General features: G+C 51.5%; 1 protein-coding gene across 1 annotated transcript; it reads left to right on the top strand.

Moving 5' to 3' along the window:
• The first annotated feature begins 11457 nt into the window (after positions 1 to 11457).
• On the top strand, positions 11458 to 13519 carry LOC132244837 (nicotinamide N-methyltransferase-like). Its single transcript, XM_059717364.1, has 2 exons — positions 11458 to 11798; positions 12050 to 13519. Exons 1-2 carry the CDS (start codon positions 11536 to 11538, stop codon positions 12474 to 12476), a joined length of 690 nt encoding a protein of 229 aa, XP_059573347.1. The 5' UTR covers positions 11458 to 11535; the 3' UTR covers positions 12477 to 13519.
• Positions 13520 to 16200: the final 2681 nt, after the last annotated feature.

Raw genomic sequence — 16200 nt, 5'->3', positions numbered from 1 at the left:
GGGCTGAGCCGGGAGCCGAGGGCTTGGCGGAGGTGGCGGGCCCGGCCTGCGGGACGTGGTGTTTGCAGGGCCGGAGAAGAGGTGCGGGGCGGCGTGAGCCGGCGCTGCTCCATGGGGGCAGCGGGGCTGGCTGGGGAGATAGGCGTATCTTCTGAATGCTGACGGGTTTAGGGGAGTTGGGCGCCTGGCTGCTGATCGGGTAAGATTGGGAAACTTTTTGGCCTTCACTGAGACGCAGCTGTTGCCATCGGGGAAGCCTTAAGGTCCGAGATACAGGAGGCCCTGATGTCTGGTCACCTCCAGGTTTGGGCAGCAGCCAAGTCGCGGTTTTCGGGTAGCAGTGTTGGATGCAGGCTCCTGGCTTGCAACCGAAGCCCCACTTTACCTGCCCAAGGTCCGTTTTTGTTGTGGCTCTGCCCTGAGTCTCAATCTGCACCCCCCTTCCACGCACCAGGTGCTCCATGTAACAGGTCCCTGCTTCACGCGGGTGCAGTGATGATGACCCCTTGGTTAAGTAAAGCAAGGGAAGTCTGAGAGGAGTCTAAGATGGTCCTAGGCTCTGCATTAATACAGGAACACAACCCTGTATTTAACCAGCTCCCGGGGAGGGCCGGGGCCCAAGGCCTGTGGCACACCCTTGGTCTCTCCAGCTGTCTCCCTCCTGTGTCACAGAGAGAGAGAGAGAGAGAGCAATATAGGGAGAAATAGTGCAGGGTTTTTTTATTTCTCTCTATCACTATATTTCTATATTGCGCTCTCTCTCTCTCTCTCCACCTGATTTGGCTGCACTTGCACCTCTGCCCGAGCCCTGGCACTGAGTACTGCAGTGTGGTCAACCTGCTGTCCCTTTAATTGCTGGGGCCGGAGGCACAGGGTCAAGAGGCGCAGCCGAAAGCATTCCTTTTCAGGAGAGGTTGCTAGCCTGGTGGGGAGAGTGCTGGTTTAGAGGCTTGGTGGTGTGGGTTCAAATCCCACTTGGCATGGATAAGCTGGTTTCTGGGGTCAGCTCTTTACTCCGGGGGCCCCTGACTCTTTCATTGCTGCGGCCAGAGGCGCCGAGTCAAGAGGCGCAGATGACAGTTTTTTCATCAGGAGAGGTTGCTAGCCTGGTGGGGAGAGTGCTAGCATAGAGGCTTGGTGTCATGGGCTCAAAGCCCACCCTGGCTCGGATAAGCTGGTCTCTGGGGCCAGCTCTTTACTCCGGGGGCCCCTGACTCTTTCATTGCTGCGGCCAGAGGCGCCGAGTCAAGAGGCGCAGCCGACAGGTCATTAGGAAGGAGAGCTTGCTGGCCTTGTGGGTGAGATGCTGCCTTGAGACACTGGTGGCATAGGGTCTGGGCCTGGTGAGTGATCCTGAGTGAGCCAAAGATCCATGGCCTGGGTGCCCCCCTTGCTATGCTGTTTGAGTGCACAGCAGTTGGGCTTGGCTCCATGCTGCTTCTCAGCATGCCTTAGGTTGCTGGGTACTGTTGTCACAGGACCTTTGAGAGGTCCCCCGGGTCTGGGGGCATCCAGTTTTGGCACTCCTGGTGTACATGTACAGTGTACAGTCATCCAGGTGAACAAAGAAGTCTCTGTTACTGATTATGTGTATGCCTTTTAGTCACTGGGAGGCTCAAAACCAGACTAGTCATGTCCACGTGGACTTCTACATTCACCTGGACGACTGTACACTGGATGTACGACTGTACACTGCACATGTACACCGGAAGTGCCAAAACTGGATGCCCCCAGACCCCTCCAAAAGGTCCTGCCACAACAGTACCCAGTGCCTGTAGGTACCTGCACAGCAGCCTAAGAAGAAACATGTAGCCAACCCCAACTGCGTTGCGCTCAAACAGCACAGCTAGGGGGGCACGCAGGCCATGGGTCTCTGGCTCACTCATCCAGCTGAGACACACACAGGACTAGAACCCATGCTTCCAGTGTCTAAAGACAGCGCCTCACCCACAAGACCAGCAAGCTCTTCTTCCTGGAGATCTGTCGGCTGCACCTCTTGACTCAGTGCCTCTGGCTGCAGCAATGAAAGAGTCAGGGGCCCCAGAAGTAAAGAGCTGACCCCAGAGACCAGCTTGTCTGAGCCAGGGTGGGATTTGAACCCATGACACCAAGCCTCTATGCTAGCACTCTCCCCACCAGGATAGCAACCTCTCCTAATGAAAATGCTTTTGGCTGTACCTCTTGACTTGGTGCCTCTGGCCACAGCAATGAAAGAGTCAGGGGCCCTGGGAGTACAGCACTGGCCCCAGAGACCAGCTTACAAAGGGCACTTGCTCATAGAACCTGGGTGGGATTTGAATCTATGACACCAACTCTCTAGATAAGCTCTCTGCCCACCAGGCCAGCAAGCTCTACTGAAGGAGAAGCTGTCGGCTGCGCCTGTTGACCCGGTGCCACCGGCCCCAGCAATGAAAGAAGGAGGAGGCCACAAGAGCAAAGAAGTGACCCAGGAAATCACCCTACTAGCCAGGGAAGGATTCAAACCCACAACACCGAGGCTTTAGGCAGGGACTCTGCCCTCCAGGCTAGCAAGCACCTCTGGACATAGAGCTCTGCGCTGCGCCCCTTGACTCGGTGCCTCTGAGGTGGAACAAGAGCATTAAAGACTGGGGGCTTTGGTGTCTTTGTTCATCTCGACTAACACGGGGCCCCGTTCAGTCGCACTGCTTGCACCCAAACACCCACCGTTCCTGTATCAGGACTTGACCTCCAGTCTCGCTGATGGAGCAGCGTGGGACTTAGCTCTGAAAACACGCTGCCCCCCCCAGGCTCCTGGAAACGCTGGCTAATATGTGTCTTCTGTTGAGCACGCTCCTCCTTGTAGGCACTAAGTGGCCCCGGCTGAGAGCCTCAAAAAAGCACAATGGTTACAGCCCCAGCCTGACTGTTGGTTTTAGTACCAGGTCTGAACCTCCATGTTTCACTTCCCGTCAGGGGAATGGGTCCAGCTAGGTGAGAGCAGGCAGGAGCATCTCACCCAGGAGCCCAGCAGCATGGCAGACAGCTTGGCTGCTGAAACTTAGACTGACCTGACCTGGAGCAGAGCCATGATCCCAGGTCTCCAGTCTATCGGGTGTACATCTACCCTGACTTTGGGGAGACATGGTGAAGTGCTACGTCCAGGTCAGGCAGCCTGGGAGGCGAGCCAGGCTCCGGGGTGGGCACAGGCACTGCCTGCCCTCTGCCTCTTGCACAAGCCTGCCTCAGGCAGCTCCTGCAAGCCCCAGCCATCGCCTCGTTTACCCCCTGCACTGCCTCCCCGGCTGTGCCCAGTCTCTCCGTGCCCGACTTACCTGGAGCACAGCAGGGCCTGTGGCTGCACACGGGCATGTCCATCTGCGGAGCTGTGGCTGGAGGTACGGTGCGAGGAAGCTGCACAGGCCTCTGCTGGGGCTGCGGGTCCTGGCCACCAGCACCCCAGCTGCGGCACTTGGGGGACCAGGGCCAGCTGCACCGTGCGGCCAGGAGTGCTCACCACGCTCACGACAGATGTTGCGTGCGAGTGGCGAGTTATGCTCTGCTCGGTTACCTTCCGCCCATATTAGATGATATGTGGGGCGGCAGGGGCAGTGGCAGTGGCCGGGGACTTGCACCAAAGCTGCAGGGAGCTGGGAGCCGCGGGTCCCTGGGGGAGCGGTGGGACAGGTGCTGATCATGAGCAGTCACGCCTGATGGGCGCTTGCGAGGCTCCTTCCCAGGACAAGCCACGTGTCACGGAGCTGGGAGCTGAGCCCGAGCCAGCCCCGGCTCCCCGGCTCAGCTTGGGCTGGGTTCTGACACCCAAGAGGTAAGGGCGCCCCTCCGAGGGCTCAGGCCTCTGCCTCCCCTTCCAGCCAGCCCTGAGGCGGGGCACGGCCAGGGGCTCTGACTTGGACTCAGGTGCCCTGGCTGCGCAGAGCCAGGACTGCTACAAAATGGGCTGCAGAGAGAAAGCCATGGCCTCTCACAGGGTCTGGGGCTTGCACAGCAAACACAATGAGAAATAGAGATAGAGATAGAAATACACCTCTGTAGAAATGGAGATAGAAATATATAGTGATAGACAGAGAGATAGCTTTATGTATATGCCTACATAGAGATATACAGAGCTTTATATATATACAGAGACAGAGATATATATATAGGCACACTGCTTAAGAAACGTGGGTGACAGCATGCCTGGGCTCGTGTTGCTGCTGTAAAAGAAAAAAGAGGTTCAGTCTCACGCGACAGTCATCCTGCTACTCCGACCTACAGCCAGCGCGTAGTGCAGTAGAGGTGGGACATACCTTGCAGGAGCAGGGTGGACTCCGCTGGGTGACAAGGAGTAACGGTCACACGCTGGCAGAGGGTAGATTCAGGCTACGCATCAGGAGATGCTACTTCACGGTCAGGGCGGCTAGGATCTGGAACCAGCTTCCAAGAGAAGTGGTGCTGGCTCCTACCCTGGGGGTCTTTAAGAGGAGGTTGGACGAACACCTCGCCAGGGTCGTTTGACCCCAGTACTCTTTCTTGCCATGGCAGGGGGTCGGACTTGATGATATGCTCAGGTCCCTTCTGACCCGACCAACTATGAAACTATGAAACCTTGCCTGCAAACTGAATTGGCACTTGCTTCTCCATACTCGAAGAGAGACCCCCCCCCCATTACTGGCTAAGTCCTCAACATGCAGCAGACCTGCCTTCGCTCACATCCGATCCTCCACCACCATCGTGTATCCAAAACCCACAATGTTACACAGGGATCTGCCTCTTGTAGGAATGTCCCTTCTCAGCTGTGGAGATGCTGCCCCACCCAGGAACCAAACCATCTGTCCTGCTAAAACCATCCCTCGCGGCACACCCTGCCCCTGGCAGTGGGGTCAAACCCTGGAGCTCAGCTCCAAAGGCATGAGCTGCTCTTGCCTTTGACAAAGTACAGCTCACTGCAAATCTGCATGGACACCAAAGCCTCTTGGTGACTTTTATTGCCTCGGTGGAAGCAGAGAGGTGCATTGGCATGGGGTGTTCTGGGTGGGAGCATGGGGATGGGCTTCACGATGCCGGCTACCCCAGTGCCAGCAGCAACCAGTGCCGACTGCTGTTTGTGTGATGGGGCCGGGGGAGCGGGCATGCAAAACTTTTGTTGAGCTTGAGTGCATCACGGGACCCCCTTATTAATCCTAAAATGCCTTTATCGGAGGGGAACGGCACACTCAGGCCTCCGCACTGGCCGAGGGTTTCCCTCTCCAGACAGACACCTGCGGGCCAGATCAGCAGCAGCAGGGGAAATCAGCAGAGCTCCTGGCTACATTCATTACAGAGAGGGTTCATTAGGGCTTATTTGTATCTCCAGGCCACTGAAGAGATGGGCTCTCATTTTGGGCTGACCGCTCTGCCCACATGCACCAGAGATGGTCCCTGCCCTGAAGAACTGACAGTCCGAATAGACTAGATGCTCAGCTAGGATCACTTCTCCAGGCTCTGCACCACGGGACCAACCTAGATGGAGACTGGATATGAATCACGCTGCGATTTGCAGAGAGATTTGCATTAATGAAACTGCTCCCAGCCACTGCAGTGCATGGTCAAGTACTGTAGAGATGAAAGCCTTATTTATGTGTAAGATATATCTGCAGAGGGAGCCATAAACTGCAAAGCAAAGTATGAAGGTTTGCAGCAAATGTTGTAAAGTTTTATATTCCTGAAAACTAGGAATAAAAGATATAACCATTTAAAACAAAATGGATAAAAGGGGTTTCCATAGGACTGTAAAATAGCCTTATAATAGTTAATTGCTAGTTTCTTGTTACAGCAGAGAGAAATTCAAAGAAAAAAAAAGAACCCTTTTAAACCACCGATGGAGGGTATGAGAGAGAGCAGGAAGGAGAGGGAGAAAGACAAGGACAGAGTGAACTAGGATGCAAATCCTTTGTTTCACAATCCTGTATTGCGGGAGCAAGCGGGATCTTTTGTTCCCAGGGGAGAGGAATCCAGTGCAAGAGGTGGGACTCTGCAGGTAACACCAGAAGCCCAGCACTGCTCGAGCAAAGAGGGCAAAAAGTTCACTTTTATAAAATAGACGTTGCAGTTTCACACCTGCCTTGCGCTGGAATCAGGCCTTGACCACGGAGAAAGTTTGTGAGCCAGCAAAGATACCACAAGTTCAGGCCACCAGAGGTTTTGAGGCAAAGGAAGCCTTTTGGATAGCCACAGAGGTGTATCCACCTCTGGACCTCTGGGTCCGCTTCTCGGTTACTGCTTGTGTTTTAGGTGCAGGAACAAGGCAGGGAAGAAGGGGAAGGGAGGGCAAAGCTGGCTTTAAACTCCAGAGCTATCTCAGGGGCTGGCCCCCATGAAAGCACAGGACCATCCAACCTTGCCAGCTTTCCCTCTAAATGCCTGGCAAGTTTTCGTGACTTTGGTTTCTCCAATGTAGCCTATGGAAACATGCCTGAGCTGGCACCGCTGTGCACATCAGTGGCATAAATACCAACAGAGATCATTTAAAATGATTTAAAACCTTCCCCCTGTGCCCACCCTGCTGTCCCAGGGTCAGGACTAGAGAAAAACACAAGGAAGGTGGTAGTTATCACACAACTGGGGACACGCAGATACCACGGAGATCAGTGCAGTGTAGGAGCCTCTAGAGAATTGCAGGGGATTTGTGCTGATCAGACTCTGGGACATGCAGACTGGTCTGTCTGGCCCCCAATGCAGGCAGAGCCATCTCAGGGGTTTGGAAGCAGAAATTAGCCATGGTACCACATTTTCCCACCATTCCCCTGACCCCCAACTTGCCCACAGCCTGCCTTGGATGCACCAATTGCATTGGCAGCTGGGAGAAGAACGGATGAAGGACCCTCGTTACCTCTGTACTGGGTGAGGAGGGCCTGTGGGTATTCTCCTGGACATAAGTATGCACAGCCAAAGCGGCAGCAAGATCCCTTCATGCAACTGAGAGTAAAAGCAATAAAATAAAGGCTTCTGGTGAATTTTTTTCCCCAAGAACAATTCCCTTCCCAACTGGTGCATGCACAAACCTGTTCTTCTCTTTGCAAGGTGCCTTCAAGCAGCAGCAGAATTGTCCTTGCCGCTCAGCTTCAGCTCCCTGCAGGGGGTTGCAATGAGGATGGAGCTGGGCTGTTCTCAGTGGGGGCAGATAACAGAACAAGGAGCAGTGGAGTTTCACATGAGCCTTTGCTGCCTCTTCGTGGCCAGAAAAGAGAAAGCATGATGAGAACTCAATAGGATGTGGCAGATTTTCCCCTCCGCCTGCAAGGGGATATGCTGTGCTATCCCGGTCCAACTGGGAGTATTCAGCCATCTACCTACAGAGAGTGCCACAAGCCTGAAATGAGCCGAGATGGGAGCACTTGATCACTGAAGTGGGCCCATCCATCGGCACCTAAAATAAAGCAGCCTGCAGTCTTGCCTGGAGATTGGAGTAACACCAGCCCCACAGCCAAATGGTCTTCTCTGTCCAAAAGGCTCTGTCCAAAATGGTCTTCTCTGTCCAAAATGGTCTTCTCTACCAAAGGCTTTTGAGGACAAAGGCCCTCGGTGCTTAAAGTGCTTGCAAGTGATCCAAACTGCCAGCCTCTGGCTGCTTTACTACTTCATCCAGGAAGAGCACGGACCATCTGCAGACACTTCCTCAGCCCGACAAAGGGTATTATTTGTACCTGAAAGCTTGAGAAGAAGAGTTTTCTGATATTCTAAAAGATATCAGACTTAACCCCAAAACCTTGTCTGCCTGTGTCCTTAGACTAACGTGGCTGCAACCTACACCCCTAATGACAACAAACGCATCTCGGTGCCTTGCCCCAGTCTGGGAGGCTCAGGTCCCCAATACCATGCTGGTGACAGGCACAGGGCCATGTCTCAGGATGCTCTCGGTGTGTCTGTATTTCCCCCAGATATCAGGGCATGCAGCTATCGACCCCTCAGAGGACTTTGCAGGATGTGTTACCTGTCCCAAGATCTTTGTTTGGGCCCCACAGCCCTTCCCTCCTGATCTGAAAGCAAATGGGATTTAAAAGAAGGTTTAAAAGAAGGCGGCCAGCCTCCTGCACTTCTGCACATAAGCAAGGGCATTCACCAGTCTCTGCTGCGGCTGAGCTCAGGTCTCGCATCCCTGTAAGCTTTAAACAAATACAGGGTGCAAGGCTGGGTGTGGAGAGGGAAGCCAAGGGGAAAGAAATGCACCGAACGTGTAAGTTCCAGATTTCTCTGGAGAGTCATTAACATGGCAGGGTATGATCCAAATTCAATCCAGAACATGTTAGTGCTGGAGAAGATGGCAGCAGAGATAAGACTGATAACATTTGATTGCAAAGCTTCTCCATAAGCACCGCATTAAAATATCAAATGCCCTCCTTCGTCTGTTATTGTGAAGGAAATGAGCTGTTATTTCTAATGCTGTTTACCTAGCTGTGAGACGGCAAATGGGAGCCCTAGCAAATCGCGTTGTATTGTTTTGTTACTATCAATTACCACAAACCCAGAGACAAGTAATGTAATCCAAGGGCTTGTCATTAATTACAGTAATTTGTAAGGGGGATTGCATGGCTCAGGGGTGCAGTGATGGGTTTAGAGTAGCTTGCGTTATGGAAAAACTAAACCTGAACACAAAATATAGGCTCACTTAAAAGCATATCCTGGGGTACTGGTCAGGAATGGAAATGGGCTGAGGGAAGGGGAAAGGAACAGGTGAAACCACTAAGACCTGCTCATTGGAAATGCTGAGACGACGTGTGTTTGTGCTCCGGATCCATGCGCTCCTCCTTGCAGAGGAAGAGGACAAGCACAAGAGAGATGGGAAAAGGCACAGCTCCGGGCAGGATGGCACAGCTCCGTCCTGTGGTCTTGCCAGACGGAGCCAACTAACAAATGTGCAGGGAAAAATTTGACATAGAGATGGTGGCGAGATGGATCAGGTCTCATCTTGGGCAGCCCATGGGGGATCAGGGCAGGATTATATCCAGAAGTTGATTTCCTTGGTTCACCAGAGGGTAAACGGTAGAACATGGTCCGGTTAAGATTTACAAGCCCCTCACCCATGTCCTGGGGAACTACCTTCCCCTTAGGTATCTTTGGACATGAACCTGGGGATCTGGGGCAGATGCTGGGTGAGGATGTCACTCCTCTCCACAGCTGTATGAACAGCCAGCTGCAGGGAGCATGGCCTGAGCCCCGCAAGGGTCACACCTCTGGCAAGGGCAGGATGGGGACCAGCACGCCTAAATGTGTGCACAGCCTCTTGCTCTGCATGTGCTGGAGGCTGGCAGTAACCGGGGCCTGGATCAAACGCAGAGGTGTAGCAAGTGCTGGTCCCAGGGCCGGTGGTGACACTCAGCCATTGCCCAGTCTGGCTTTCTTTGGGCATTCCCCCTTCACTTTCCTGCCACACCTTGATGGTACTACCTTTTAGAAAAAACAGAGGCTGTCCCAGGGCTTCCCAAGCCTGGCCTTACTTTTGTGACCACAGGTGTCCATGGTCATTGCCTTAAGGGCTAATTGATGTGGCTCAACTGCCCCTCACACCACGCCCATGCCTTGTAGGTGGTATCAACCATCTCCTTCATCAGCCCCTTTGGTCCATGGCCTCAGTCCCTGTGACCAGGCCTCCCTCAGCTACTCTGAGGTGTGATTTCCAGGCTTGCCTGCTTCTCCCAGGTACTTCACCTCTCATGGCTACTCCTAAGCACAGGCACTTCGCCTATGCGGGCTATTCCTGGGCACTGTATCCTACCCTATCAGACTCAGATCTCCAGGCTCCTTTGCCATGATCATTGGGCTTCTTGGGATCAACAGCCGTGGGGAGTCTCTCCGGCTCCTCTCACACATCAGATGAAGCACACGAATGCTGCAGTGAGGCATTAAGAGAGCTTTTGTGCTGCTGATGTTGATCTTTATATGAACTTGCTCTCCTCGCTGCTCTCACGTCCACGATGGGGAATTTGGCCAAGGGTCAGAAGTCCCTTGCTGTGCATATACATATACATATACTGCGATGCTGCCAAGGTGGCAGCTAACGGGATGGCCTTGAGTCGTTAACTATTCACATCACTCTGTGACTGCTGCAACCCCGGGGTGTCCTCCCCCTTCGGCTCAAAGAGCAAGTGGGGATTGTTAACAGCCGGCTGCAACCCTAAAGTGACCCTCTGAGGTATAGACAAGCTACAAGCAGCTTTTCAGTGTCAGGGGCACAAAGGGGTTAAAAGGCTGAGTGTAGATGGGATGATACAAGCCCCAAGAAGAGACTCAGGCAAGAATAGAGCAAAGCCAGGGAAGAGCCAGGGCAGAGCAAACCCATGGCTGCCTTCACGGGAGGGGAGGTCTACAAGGCAGAGTTCGAGCCCATGGCATACCTGGAATATTTCAAGTTTGGAGGAGGCACCTTGGGGGATAAGTTCCTCACATTTGTCCTGAAACACTACTGCAAAACCTTCACTTCTGGTAGGTCCTTCCCAAAGCCCTGGGCACTCTTGTCTACCCTTGGCCAGACAGGGGCACGACCAGCCAGGCACTCAGAGAGGAGACAGGGTGGGAGGTTGCACTGCTCGTGCGACGTGCTTGTGGTCTGCAGTTGCTAGAGACAAGTGTCTCAGTCGTGCGACAAACAGTTCTTTGGCAGTTCACCAAGTTTGTCTTGCTGCCCACAAGCTTTTGTGCAAGTGCTTTCCCAAGGGCTTTCCAGCTACAAAGCACAGCAAAAATGCCAAGTGTTCATGCTTAGCCTCTGAACAGGGTGCAGAGCATTGGAGAGCTTCTCCCACCCTCCCCTCTCATGCACTGCCTGCAAAGAGTCGGGCACTGGACTTTTCTTAGGAAAATGATGCCCCGTGTCCACACCACCACCCTCCTCTCTAGAGTAGTTGGACTCTAGAGCAGTTGTGTCAGCTCTCTGTGCCCCCTGCTCGTCCTCATCCCTTAAGCAAGGGGTGATGTTGTGAACTCCTGCCCTGCCTAAAGTGCCTGGAGATCCGTGAGCAGAGAGGAGAGGCTATTCAGCGCCCTCGCTGTCCTGGAGCAGATTGTTATATAGCAGATTTCCCCTTCTCCTTAGACTGTCATGAAGCCATCCCTTGAACTAAAGGGTTTTGAAGGAATCGGATATGGGGAAGTAAGCGGGATATGCCTATGGGATTGCAAGTGCAGCTCTGCCCACACACACACCGCTGCTTTATTAATATCAGGTTTTGTAAGCCCAGAGGCAGGCAGGTTTAACATAGAGATTGGCCTTTCTCATAGCATTTGCAAAGGGGGTTGCAAGAGTCAGGGTGCAGCAATGGGATTGGAGGCACTTGGTTTTATGAAATAATTAATGCTGAATAAAAATGCTCACCTAGGTGCAATAGAAATCATGTTTTTGGGTATGGTTCATGAACGGAAAGAGGCTGAGTGCAGGGGGAGCAGGGAGGAGAAACTGCAAAAACTCAAGCATTGTTTTGGCTCTTTATCAGTTCATTTCTGCAGCTCCTGGAAAGGAAGGAGCACCCGTAAAGCAGAGCAAGAATCAGGAAAGGCTGCAGCTTTAGGGGGGCTGCTTGTCCCCTGCCTCTGCTGGAGGGCATGCAGCATGGGGAAGAGGTGATGATCATCTTGAACCATTCTTTAACCCCAACCAGGTGCTGTGACGGCCACACCCTGATTGATATTGGCAGTGGACCCACCATTTACCAGCTGCTTTCTGCCTGCGAGTCATTTAAGGAGATTATTGCTTCAGAGTATATAGACCAAAATTGCCAGGAGCTGCTGAAGTGGCTGAAGAACGAGCCCGGAGCATTTGACTGGACTCTGGTGGTGCAGCACGTGTGTGAGCTGGAGGGAGACAGGTACCGAACTGCCATCGAAATCCCGTGGGTTTAAGCCTGCCCGTGAGAATCCACCCAAATTTCAGGGAGGGTGGGGCAAAATGGATTTCAAAACTCCCCCCTTTATTAAATCCTTCTCCAAGGGAATGGAAATCAGAGACACAAAACCCACGTGCCCATTTCTCAGATCTGTATCCTGGGGAAGGCATTTAAAACACACCAAAACAGATAACCTCTTGCTTTCCTCTCTCTCTTTCCTCTTCTCTCTTTAGGAACGAATGGGCTGAGAAAGAGGGGAAGTTACGAGGAGCCATCAAACGCGTCCTAAAATGTGATGTCCACAAAAGCAACCCCTTGGATCCCGTTGTCCTGCCTCCGGCCGACTGCCTGGTCTCATCGCTGTGCTTGGAAACTGCCTGCAAAGACCAGAGCTCCTACCGCGCCGCTCTGAGGAACATCAGCTCTCTGCTAAAGCCAGGGGGGCACTTGGTGCTGAGCGGAGATTTGGGCACCAGTTTCTACATGGTCGGTCCCAAAAAGTTCTCCTGCTTGCCCCTGACAGAGGAATTTCTGTGGGAGGCTCTTAGTGCAACGGGCTTCACCGTTGAGACGGTTGAGGTTGTCTCCTGGGCTGACATGGCCCAGCACGACATCTGTGATTTCTCTGGGATGTACTTCATTGTCGCTCGCAAAAATTAAAGTGATTAAGTCCCTTGGAGAATTGGGGGAAAATTGTCCCCAGTGGGAAAAGAGAATCTTATTAAGGCTTCATTCTCTTGCTGGTCATGGCTCTCTTCTCCTTTAATTGTTGTGCATTCCCCGTGATGACAGGGAAAGATTTTCCTACATGCCCTTAATTTGGACTGAAGACGTTTACTCTCATAGAGGGACAATTCGAGGCAATAACTAGCAGACCCTAATTGGTATCTTGGCCTTGATCTGTCCTCATTCCTTGGAATGGGATTGATTGGAACTGATGGAATTTGGGATTTATGAGCAGAAAAGTCAAGTTGTCACGTAGCCTGAGTGGGAACTATAGGGGGTTTCGCCTTCTTCTGTAGCAGCAGACAGTTCTTTTTCCTTGGTGCTCTGTAGACCAACTAAATAGTTGGAAATATTGTCCTTTGCAAGTTTTCAGGCACATACACCCTTCTTCAGGCAAGAGAGACTCTGGATACTGTGCCCATTTCAACAGTGGCACCCAAAACTTAGTTGCTGCAGCAACAAATCAAAATCAAATTCCTTTGCAGTAGATAGTCCAGTAGAAATATGCTAATTAACATGCCTTAAATTTAGGTGATTCTTGAACGCTTTCTGCACACCCTGTCCTTTTGGCCTTGGCATTTTCTGAAGCAAACCTCCAGGAAACCACATCGTGAGAGGAAAGCTGTTCTCTGTCGTGGTGGTTGTCCTTGTTCTTGCTCTCCACATTTTTGGCATCTCCAGATAACTCAATGGATGCTGCTCAAGTGTTTGTCAAATGTCACGTTACTTCTCAAAATTAGCTGTATGAAAAATGGAATCAAAATACAGCTTTATTAAATATTCCCAGTGATGAACATGAGAGACTGACTCTACTAGACCTAAACCAAATGTATTATGTGTGGCTTGCCATTGTTTCCAATAAACGCTGAATTGTTCTCTAACTGTACTATGTCATCCTTTTCCTTAGGTTTATGAGTTCCCTGGAAATGTGCATCACCCATGTCCTTCCCGACCACATTGCCAGGACACCACAATTTCAGCAGGGATAGACAATTTTTTACAGGTCAGGGATTTGAGGCATAGGAAGCTTGGATATTCCCAAGAAGTAACACTCCTCCATTTCTTACCCTCTCCCTCAGTTTGCTCATGCAAGGTGCTGGGGGTAGGGTTGTGCTCAGAGAAAGGGCTTGTTCTGGACAGTGGGGGTTTTGCCTTTCTCTATAGTGGGGGATGTGGTCTCTACCCAGGACCTCTTGATCGTATAGTGGCAACATCTAAAGGAAGCTGTGGTTCCTCTGCTTTACTAGTGGCAGGTTAAGATGCTAGGTCTATGTTGCATCAGGGTTGAAGGTAGTCTTAGGTAGAGTCTAAGCCCCTGGATCCAGATGTCCTCCCTCCGGCTGACTGCCCGGTGTCATCATTTTGCTTGGAAACAGTCTGCAAAGACCAGAGCTCCTACCGTGCTGCTCTGAAGAACATCAGCTCTCTGCTAAAACCACGGGGGCATTTGGTGCTGAGTGGAGATTTGGGCACCAGTTTCTACATGGTCGGTCCCAAAAAGTTCTTCTGTTCTGACAGAGGAATTTTTGAGGGGGGCCCTTAGTGCAACTGGCTTTGCCATTCAGGAGTTTGATGTCCTCTCCAGGGACGGCGACACCATGCAGGAAATCTGCCATTTTTCTGGGATGTACTTCATTGTCGCCCACAAAGAGAAAGTGATTTAAGTCCCTTGGAGAATAAGTGGGACACAAAAGGATCCTTCTAAAATAGAAATTAAAATTAAATTAATTAAAAAGCTACATTATGCCCAGGATGATGCATATATTCCTGCTTAAAATGTGTTTCACCCTTTCCTGTGAAAATACACACATCTCCTTAAAAAATAAGAAATTGCAGCATTTGCATGTGAGTGGAAGTCCCCGCTAGGCAGGAGAGGAGCGCAGACTCTCAGGTGTGATGCTAGTGTCTTCTGACCCTGAACAACAGGAGCAACGTGAAAACTGCCTTGAGAGTGGCCAGGGTGTTGCTTCCACATGTACTAATCATGGATTGCTTATGCCATTCCAGATCTTTTCAGGCCCTGGGTTTCTCAAGCTCTTGACAAACCTTTCACCACGTCTGGAAGGGCACTGTATATGGGCACCCAAGATGGGCCCTGTGGTTTTTGGTCCAATGTCTGGTCTGTCTGATCCCAGTCTTTGATAATAGGAGGCACCAATGCCAGGAATGGGAGAGGAAGTGGGTTGTGAGTCGGATGGTATTTGTTGTTTCTTGTGGAGAGTGATTTGCCCTCTGGTCTGCATTGAAAACAATCAAATAATCCATTAGATCGGCTTCTTAGAACTAATTACACCTGCCTGAAACACAATAGTCTGCTTTAACTCTTGAATAGAAAATGCTCGTATCCAGTATAACATGCAAACTATTTCTGCACGGAGTTCTCATCTATGGATCAATAAAACAGAACTGGAAACTTTTGCCAGTTTGGAGGAGTTATTTTGCAACACCCCCCCCCCCCCCCCGCTTTTTTTTTTTTTTGCTGCTTTCTAACTCATCTAATACCAAGAGCCCTGTTTAGCATGAAGCAAACCCAGAGAAGGCTGCCAGCCCTTAGGTGCCCTCAGCACAGTCTGTCTGGAGCCGAGCTATAGCGCTGTTTGCTGTCCCAGCGGGCAGTTCCCATGCCACTTCACCAATGCATCTCACCCACCCAATGCAACCCATCCCATCGCACAGGGCACAGTTTCTTCTCCGTCCTGTTCTGAAGCCTGTGATACATCAAGAAAAATGCCGTCACATGTTAACTACCAAGTGCCTACTTCACAGGCATCCCTAGGGAGCTCAGAGACTTCTGGATCTCCCGCCTGGTTCAGTGAGTTGCACTCCTACAGCCAAAATGAATCCCTCTCCTGCTGACTTTGCTTCACTTTGCTGCCATGAAAAGTTACTCATGAGGATGATAAAACACAGGGAGCGATGGCCACAGTTACTCACAAGGATGATAAAAGCAGGGAACGATGCCCTGTCCTACAGCCCTCTGCTGCGGTGCTGGAAGAGGGATGAGTTTTGACGAATATTCAGCAATCCCACATGTCTCTGCTTTCCTGACACACACAAGCATCTGTAGGCCACTTCCATCCTCCAGCACCCCCCCAGCAATAGCTCGCAGCCCCAGCACGCTGTTATAGTAACACTCGTCCCATAGCCTCTGTATCCAGTCCTTAAGAAAGTTGCTGAAGCAGTTTTACAAGGGAATCAGATGGATTTCAACCCCAGGATCTACTTGGAAACATACTGCAGCCTCGGTGCAAGTCACTGCAAAGGAAACAAGATCCTGACACTCAACCTGAGAAGCCTGTGTGAGATGTTTGCTTTAAGTGAGTGTCACACAGCACACTGCATTGTGTGGGTTCGTGTTCATTAATGCGCCTTAGATACTGTGCATTTATTTTAGTACTAACGAAATGCACTAAAGTTACAGTGCAGTAGCACTGGCACATAGTTATTTAGTGATGCTAACTGTACATTACCTGAATAAGACTGCGCAGTAGACTAATAGCACATTTTTTGCCATGACAAGCTACTGCACAGTGTTATTAGGCTAATGTGCAATAAGTGTCTTGTGTAGACACACTTGGGAAGTGCCAAGGCATGTCTAGGGGCCTGGAAACACCCCCCGCCCCCATCTTGGTAGCAACAGCTGTGGGGCCAGGACAGC

This window comes from Alligator mississippiensis, chromosome 14, assembly GCF_030867095.1.
Source record: "Alligator mississippiensis isolate rAllMis1 chromosome 14, rAllMis1, whole genome shotgun sequence".
Classification (NCBI taxonomy): domain Eukaryota; kingdom Metazoa; phylum Chordata; order Crocodylia; family Alligatoridae; genus Alligator; species Alligator mississippiensis.
This window is presented reverse-complemented; position numbering and strand designations above follow the sequence as displayed.

Bases quoted from the DNA above. Each gene is read 5' to 3' on its own strand.
- LOC132244837 (XM_059717364.1), top strand. From the start codon at position 11,536: ATGCAGCATGGGGAAGAGGTGATGATCATCTTGAACCATTCTTTAACC. The intron at 11,799-12,049 runs GTACCGAACTGC...TTCTCTCTTTAG, and splicing joins TGTGAGCTGGAGGGAGACAG to GAACGAATGGGCTGAGAAAG.